The sequence below is a fragment of the Symphalangus syndactylus genome, chromosome 13 (genome assembly GCF_028878055.3).
Source record: "Symphalangus syndactylus isolate Jambi chromosome 13, NHGRI_mSymSyn1-v2.1_pri, whole genome shotgun sequence".
Lineage (NCBI taxonomy): Eukaryota > Metazoa > Chordata > Mammalia > Primates > Hylobatidae > Symphalangus > Symphalangus syndactylus.
Window position 1 is genome coordinate 36,467,363 of NC_072435.2, and position 8,445 is coordinate 36,475,807.

Here is an 8,445-nt window from a genome sequence, read left to right on the forward strand (position 1 = left end):
GTCTTAAGCTCCTGGCCTCAAGTGATCCTCCCATCTTGGCCTCCCAAAGTGCTGGGATTACAGGTGTTAGCCACCTGTAGACCCCAGATCTGTCCCCCAAGGACACTCAACATGCTGGGGCCTGTGTTATCGATTTATTGCAGCTCCAATATGAGTCCACTCCTACTCACACCCTGATTCTCAGGGGCTTGGGGAAGGCCACCCCACTAGGGGCCCTGTCCCCGTCAGAGCCTGGACATGGGACTCTCTCCCAAGCAGGGGTGTTGTCCTTCATAGGGGCTTCCACGTCTCTCCCGGGCCTCTCCGTGCTCTGGGCAGGGCTGGCACCTGGCTATTCCCTCAATCTGGGCCCTGGGGCCATGGCAATGTGGAATGGTCCAGGTGTTCATGTCAGTGGGGCTTGGGGACGTAGCCATCCACGTAGAAGTTCCTGGTGATCTTGGGCAGGGTGAATTCCGCTCCTTCCAGCTCTGGCGTCAGCACAATCTGGCAGCCCAGCCGCGAGTTCTCCTGGAGGAGGGGGGCCATGTCTAGCATGTCGTCTTCCCTGGGGTGGTGACATGGGCAGTGTTAGCCAAGGGCAAGCTAGCTGGGTGGGTGGGGGGCCAGAGGCGGGGGAGGGAGGAAGCTGACTGCGCGCAGGGGGTAGTGGTGGGGGAGGCAGCTCCCCTTCCAGGAACTGGAAGTGGGGAGGACGGTGGGGGCTGTTGAGTGCTCCAGGGTGAAGCTGCCAGCTAGGCAAGGCTGATCCACTCACCTCTCCTCGGGAGGAGGCAGGAGATCCAGGTGGTCTTCACTCACGTACACATGGCAGGTGGAGCAGGCCAGGGAGGCTTCACAGGCCCCTAGGGGCAGGAAGTGAAGGGGGCGCAGGTGAGTGGCAGAGTCAGGAATGGGCTGCTATGCGAAGGGCGTGGAGGAGTAGACTCCTCTTCCACCATGTGCCTCACGTCTCCCTCCTGGGCCTGCAGCTCCACTGTGTACCAGGTACTGTGTCATGTCCTCAATGTCCTCAGTTAGCTGTTCCCCAGTGTGTAGGGTTTACAAAGGGACATCTGGGAGGCCCCATTTCCCAGGGACTCCCTAGCAGGCTGAGATGCAGAACCATTAAGGAGCATGGACTTGGCTGCCAGGTAGCTGAGAGGGGAAAGGCCAGGCAGGCTCCCCGCAGCCTGTGAGCCCTTGCTGTGACCCTATCACTGTGCTGGGCTAATGTGTCCCCACCTCTCCGCTGCTCTTGGAGGATGGACTGGCTGACTCAGCAGTCAGTGTGGTGGGGGAAGGAATCAGGTATTAGGATTTTTTTTTTTTTTTTGAGATGGAGTCTTGCTCTGTTGCCCAGGCTGGAGTGCAGTGGCACGATCTCGGCTCACTGCAAGCTCTGCCTCCCGGGTTCACGCCATTCTCCTGCCTCAGCCTCCCAAGTAGCTGGGACTACAGGTGCCCACCACCACTCCCGGCTAATTTTTTTTTTTTTTTTTCCGAGACGGAGTCTCGCTCTGTCGCCCAGGCTGGAGTGCAGTGGCGCAATCTCGGCTCACTGCAAGCTCCGCCTCCCGGGTTCACGCCATTCTCCTGCCTCAGCCTCTCCGAGTAGCTGGGACTACAGGCGCCCGCCACCAGGCCCGGCTAATTTTTTGTATTTTTAGTAGAGACGGGGTTTCACCATGGTCTCGATCTCCTGACCTTGTGATTCACCCGCCTCGGCCTCCCAAAGTGCTGGGATTACAAGCGTGAGCCACCGCGCCCGGCCACTCCCGGCTAATTTTTTTATATTTTTTTAGTAGAGATGGGGTTTCACCATGTTAGCCAGGATGGTCTTGATCTCCTGACCTCATGATCCACCTGCCTCAGCCTCCCAAAGTGCTGGGATTACAGGCGTGAGCCACCGGACCCGGCCAGGATTTTTCTTTTTTTTGAGACGGAGTCTCACTCTGTTGCCCAGCCTGGAGTGCTGTGGCTCAGTCATAGCTTACTGCCTCAACCTGCCGGCTCAAGCAATCCTCCCACCCCAGCCTCCCGAGTAGCTGGGACTACACGTGCGCACCACCACACCTGGCTAATTTTTTTTTTTTTTTTGAGGTGGAGTTTCGATCTTTGCCCAGGCTGGAGTGCAATAGTGTGATCTCGGCTCAATGCAACCTCTGCCCCTCAGGTTCAAGCGATTCTCCTGCCTCAGCCTCCCAAGTAGCTGGGATTACAGGCGCCCGCCATCACGCCCAGCTAATTTTGTATTTTTAGTAGAGACGGGGTTTTGCCATGTTGGCCAGGCTGGTCTTGAACTCCTGACCTCAGGCGATCCACCCATCTCGGCCTCCCTAAGTGCTGGGATTATAGGTGTGAGCCACCGCAGCTGGCCGTTTTTTGTTTTTTGGTTTTTTTTGTAGAGACGAGGTTCACCACGTGGCCCAGGCTGGTCTCAAACTCATAAGCTCAAGCAATCTGCCTGCCTTGGCTTCCCAAAATGCTGGGACTGTAGGCATATGCCACTGCACCAGACCAGGAATTAGGGTTGAAAGAGACAGAACCTGAGGTTTTCTGCTGACCACCTGCCCTTGGTCACACCCCACATCCTCTATCACAGAGGCCGGTGCTTGGGGATCATGTCCCTCCTGGCCTAAAACTTTCCAAAGGGTTTTCACACTCAGAATAAAATCCAAACTCCTTCACTTAGTCCTGCAGTTCCCCCATCCCCCTCATTCATTCTTTTGTTTTCCTTTGCAATTTTTTTTAGAGATGGAGTCCCGCTCTGTTGCCCAGGCTGGACTGTCGTGGCGCGATCTCGGCTGATTACAAGCTCTGCTTCCCGGATTCACGCCATTCTCCTGCCTCAGCCTCCCAGAGTAGCTGGGACTACAGGCGCCTGCCACCACGCCTGGCTAATTTTGTTTTTGTATTTTTAGTAGAGACGGGGTTTCACTGTGTTAGCCAGGATGGTCTTGATCTCCTGACCTCGTGATCTGCTCGCCTCGGCCTCCCAAAGTGCTGGGATTACAGGTGTGAGACACCCCACCTTGCCAGGCCACTTAACCTCTACTGGCCCGGCACAGTGGCTCATGTCTGTAATCCCAGCACTTTGGGAGGCCAAGGCAGGCAGATCAACTGTGGTCAGGAGTTTGAGACCACCCTGGCCAACATGGCGAAACCCCACCTCTATTAAAAATACAAAAACTTAGCCAGGCATGTGGTGGGTGCCTGTAATCCCAGCTACTCGGGAGGCTAAGGCAGCAGAATCACTTGAACCGGGGAGGTGGAGGCTGCAGTAAGCCAAGATCATGCCATTGCACTGCAGCCTGGATGATAGAGCGAGACTCTGTCTCAAATAAATAAATGAATAAATAAATCTATCTCACATTCCAATCTCTGTCCTAGACTATTGGCTGCTGGATTCCAGAACAGAACTTTAGGTAGGCCTTTCATAACCCTCCCAACATATCTTCCCCTTTAATGATAAAATCAGGATCCCTGATATATTCATCCCAGAAGCAAACCATGTATATTTTCTTCCAGACAACCCTTCCCAAGTTGCTCATAATTATGTATTTACCTGTGAGATTATTGTCCCTATTAGGCCGAAATGGGTGTGAGGTGACAGAGGCCTTATTTGTTTTGTATATTGCTGCCTGATGCACAGTAGGTATTCATAGAAAGGCAGCACAGATTAGTGGCTAAAATGGACTGGTGAGTCTAGTATTGTCACTCACGTGCCCTTAGACCAGGTCTACTTAACCTGGGATTTAGTTTCCTCATCTATAATAGGGAATAACAGTCTCTACTACTCAAGTTGTCATGAAGATTCAGTCAGTGAATATGTATTAACATGGTTAAAGACACACACACACACACACACACACACACATATATATATATATACATACATATATATATATATATTTTTTCGAGATGGAGTCTCGCTCTGTCGCCCAGGCTGGAGTGCAGTGGTGCGATCTCGGCTCACTGCAAGCTCCGCCTCCCGGGTTCATGCCATTCTCCTGCCTCAGCCTCTCGCGTAGCTGGGACTACAGGCGCCCGCCACCACGCCCACCTAATTTTTTGTATTTTTAGTAGAGACGGGGTTTCACCATTTTAGCCAGGATGGTCTCAATCTCCTGATCTCGTGATCCGCCCGCCTCGGCCTCCCAAAGTGCTGGGATTACAGGTGTGAGCCACCGCGCCTGGCCTTTTTTTTTTTTTTGAGACAGAGTCTCGCTCTGTCATGCAGCCTGGAGTGCAGTGGTGCCATCTTAGCTCACTGCAACCTCTGCCTCCCAAGTTCAAGTGATTCTTGTGCCTCAGCCTCCCAAGTAGCTGGGATTATATGCATGTGCCACCACGCCCAGCTAATGTTTGTGTTTCTTGTAGAGACAGGGTTTTGCCATGTTGGCCAGACTAGTCTCAAACTCCTGTCCTCAAGTGATTCACCCGCCTCGGCCTCCCAAAGTGTTGGGATTACAGGCGTGAGCCACTGCGCCTGGACAAGAAATTTCTATTATTATTTTTCTATCGACAAATTATCAAACATCTGTTACATCCTGACAGGCAACAGATAAGCACGAATAAGAACATGGGTCTCCAATCTCACTGGGGGACAGATGACAAAGTAGGAAACAAAACAGCCTGGCATTGTGGCTTGTGCCTATAATCCCAGCCACTTGGGAGGCTGAGGTGGGAGGATCACTTGAACCCAGGAGTTCAAGGCTGCAGTGAGGTATTATTGCATCATGGCACTCCAGCACTGGTGACACAGCAAGGCTCTGTCTCTTGAAAAAAAAAAAAAAAAAGTGAGAAGTGCTATATATCATATCACACTGATGAGACAGAGTAACTAGGGCATGGGTACTTCAGATGGGCTGAGGGGAATGGGATTGTTAGGGACGTGACATTTACATTGAGGTCTGAAGAAAGAGCCAGAATGTTTGCTGGGAAAGCACTTCAGACAGAGGGAACAGCAAATGCAAACGCCCTGAGGCAGGAATGAGCTTGGTTGTTTGAGGAACCACAAGAAAGCCAGTGTGGGCTGGGCGCAGTGGCTCACGCCTGTAATCCCATCATTTTGGGAGGCTGAGGCGGGTGGATAGCCTTTCAGGAGTTTGAGACAACCCTAGCCAATGTGGTGAAACTCTGTCTCTACTAAAAATACAAAAATTACCCGGCCACCCATCGTCTGGGGAAGTGAGGAGCGCCTCTGCCCGGCCACCCACCGTCTGGGAAGTGAGGAGCGCCTCTGCCCGGCCACCCTGTCTGGGAAGTGAGGAGCCCCTCTGCCCGGCCGCCCCGTCTGGGAAGTGAGGAGCGCCTCTGCCCGGCCACCCATCGTCTGGGAAGTGAGGAGCGCCTCTGCCCGGCCTCCCATCGTCTGGGAGGTGAGGAGCGCCTCTGCCCGGCCGTCCCGTCCGAGAGGAAGTGAGGAGCGCCTCTGCCCGGCCGCCCCGTCCGGGAGGAAGTGAGGAGCGCCTCTGCCCGGCCGCCCCGTCCGGGAGGAAGTGAGGAGCGCCTCTGCCCGGCCGCCCCATCCGGGAAGAAGTGAGGAGCGCCTCTGCCCGGCCGCCCCGTCCGGGCAGAAGTGAGGAGCGCCTCTGCCCGGCCGTCCCGTCTGGGAAGTGAGGAGCACCTCTGCCCGGCCGCCCCGTCCGGGAAGAAATGAGGAGAGCCTCTGCCCGGGCGCCCCATCCGGGAAGAAGTGAGAAGCGCCTCTGCCCGGCCACCCATCGTCTGGGAAGTGAGGAGCGCCTCTGCCCGGCCGCCCCGTCTGGGAAGTGAGGAGCACCTCTGCCCGGCCACCCACCGTCTGGGAAGTGAGGAGCGCCTCTGCCCGGCCACCCACCGTCTGGGAAGTGAGGAGCGCCTCTGCCCGGCCACCCACCGTCTGGGAAGTGAGGAGCGCCTCTGCCCGGCCACCCACCGTCTGGGAAGTGAGGAGCGCCTCTGCCCGGCCATCCACCGTCTGGGAAGTGAGGAGCGCCTCTGCCCGGCCGCCCCGTCTGGGAAGTGAGGAGCGCCTCTGCCCGGCCACCCACCGTCTGGGAAGCGAGGAGCGCCTCTGCCCGGCCACCCACCGTCTGGCAAGTGAGGAGCGCCTCTGCCCGGCCACCCATCGTCTGGGAAGTGAGGAGCGCCTCTGCCCGGCCACCCATCGTCTGGGAAGTGAGGAGCGCCTCTGCCCGGCCTCCCATCATCTGGGAGGTGAGGAGCGCCTCTGCCCGGCCTCCCATCGTCTGGGAGGAAGTGAGGAGCGCCTCTGCCCGGCCGCCCCGTCCGGGAAGTGAGGAGCGCCTCTGCCCGGCCGCCCCGTCCGGGAAGAAGTGAGGAGCGCCTCTGCCCGGCCGCCCCGTCTGGGAGGTGAGGAGCGCCTCTGCCCGGCCACCCATCGTCTGGGAGGTGAGGAGCGCCTCTGCCCGGCCACCCATCATCTGGGAGGTGAGGAGCGCCTCTGCCCGGCCACCCATCGTCTGGAAAGTGAGGAGCGCCTCTGCCCGGCTGCCCCATCTGGGAAGTGAGGAGCGCCTCTGCCCGGCCACCCATCGTCTGGGAAGTGAGGAGCGCCTCTGCCCGGCCACCCATCGTCTGGGAAGTGGGGAGCGCCTCTGCCCGACCACCCATTGTCTGGGAAGTGAGGAGCGCCTCTGCCCGGCCACCTATCGTCTGGGAAGAAGTGAGGAGCGTCTCTGCCTGGCCGCCCCGTCTGGGAAGTGAGGAGCCCCTCTGCCCGGCCGCCCCGTGTCTGGGTAGAAGTGAGGAGCTCCTCTGCCTGGCCGCTCCGTCTGGGAGGTCTACCACGGAGGCCAGAAGCAATGTGGGGGCTGGACGTGGTGGCTCACGCCTGTGGTCCCGGCACTCTGGGGGGCGAGGCGGGTTGATCACTTCGGGCTAGGAGTTCGAGACCAGTCTGGCCAAGTTGGCGAAACATGAAGAATACAACAGACAAACCAACCAACCAACTCAATGACAACAAAACAGGTCTACCCTGGAGTCATACTCTAATTTTTTCTATTTTCCTCCCTTTCTGATCCTTTATCCCACTTTCTTTTTCTTCCTCTTCCTTCTCCCTCTTCTTTGTCAAATAGAGGATTGAGTTATTATCACTGATCCATATAAAGTCCCTCTCTCATTTATTTTAACTCCCACCCCCATTTCTATTCCCCGACTTCCCATGTGCAACCTTCCTAATATGTTTGATACGCATCTTTTTGTTTGTATGTATTTTTAGAAAATGTTTATTGTTTTTGTATGCAAAAAAAATTAATAAAAAAAAAAAAGAAAAAAAAATACAAAAATTAGCTGGGCTTGGTGGTGGGCGCCTGTAATCCCAGCTAGTCTGGAGGCTGGGGCAGGAGAAACGCTTGAACCCGGGAGGTGGAGCTTGCAGTGAGCTTAGGTGCAGTAAGCCATTGCACTCCAGCCTGGGCAACAAGAGTGAAACTCCATCTCAAAACAACAACAAAAAGAAAGCCAATGCGGCTAGAATACAGGGAGGAAGGGGGAAGACAACACAAAATCCTGGGAGCCAGGAGTCCTAGTGATCTCTAATAAATGCTTAATAAGAGCTTGGCAACAGATGAGGCCATGGTGAGGGGTTTAGATTTTAGTCCATATTTGGTGGGAAAAAGACGTGAAGAGACACACCTGATTTGTGGGTTTTTTTTTTTTTTTTTGGACAAATGGAAAAGGACCTCCTTAATTCCCTCTGCCCGGTTCCTACCTTCCAGGTCCACCCCGTGGCGCTGGGCCAGGTGGAGAACATTGTCCCCGACTCTGCCGCTCACTGGGATCCGCTGGCCTGAGCGGTCTACGAACACCACGTTCACCCTGGGGACAGATGGAGGTGCGAATGCCGAACTGGATGATGGGCTCAGGGCTCGGGTATAATCTACGGTTAGGAAGTAGGAATTGAGGCTTGACGCACAGGTACTGAATAGGGCAAAGCAGAAGGGGAACCTCGAGATGAAGCTACAGGGCAAGATGGGGACCAGAGGAATTCCGTGGGATGAGGAATGGGGGACTTGGGCCCCTGCACTCACACGTCCCCGGGCCGCTCCGGGCCGCGGGCGTCCTCCTCTCCCGCCGGGCGCGAGCCTGGAAAACAGTTGGGTGAGCGGCTGCGCCGAGCCCCGCCCCGCCGGCATCTGACGGATTAACGCTGCCCGCCCCGGGCGCCCCAGGTACCTGTCGCTTGAAACTTTCTGGTTGTCCCCGGCGCCACCCCCTCCCCCGACCCCGAAGTGCCCCCAGGTCTGTTCCACCAGGTGCCCCTGGCAGCCTGCAGCAGAACCCTGGCACTCACGCCTCCCCAGGCCATGGAGGCGGCCATGACATGCATCACGTGACTCGCCGACTGAGCATGCGCCGCGCCACGGAGGCGAGGGAAAGTCCATAACTAATGGAACATAAGCGCAGATGTTTGCTTAGGGCATGCGGTGACCAGGTGGGAAGAGTAGGGCGGGATCC

General features: G+C 56.3%; 1 protein-coding gene across 1 annotated transcript; it reads right to left on the reverse strand.

The window, feature by feature from the left end:
• Positions 1-121: 121 nt before the first annotated feature.
• Positions 122-8,425, reverse strand: FDX2 (ferredoxin 2). The gene is made up of 5 exons (XM_055238226.2): positions 8,164-8,425; positions 8,019-8,073; positions 7,700-7,806; positions 758-845; positions 122-547 (listed from the first exon to the last, which is right to left on the reverse strand). Exons 1-5 carry the CDS (start codon positions 8,315-8,317, stop codon positions 391-393), a joined length of 561 nt encoding a protein of 186 aa, XP_055094201.1. The 5' UTR covers positions 8,318-8,425; the 3' UTR covers positions 122-390.
• Positions 8,426-8,445: the final 20 nt, after the last annotated feature.

Excerpts from the sequence above, each read along its gene's own strand:
- FDX2 (XM_055238226.2), bottom strand. The coding sequence starts at position 8,317 with ATGCATGTCATGGCCGCCTCCATGGCCTGGGGAGGCGTGAGTGCCAGG. Across the intron at positions 8,074-8,163 it reads CAGAAAGTTTCAAGCGACAG|GCTCGCGCCCGGCGGGAGAG; the intron begins GTACCTGGGGCG and ends ACTGTTTTCCAG. Across the intron at positions 846-7,699 it reads CCACGGGGTGGACCTGGAAG|GGGCCTGTGAAGCCTCCCTG; the intron begins GTAGGAACCGGG and ends TCCTGCCCCTAG.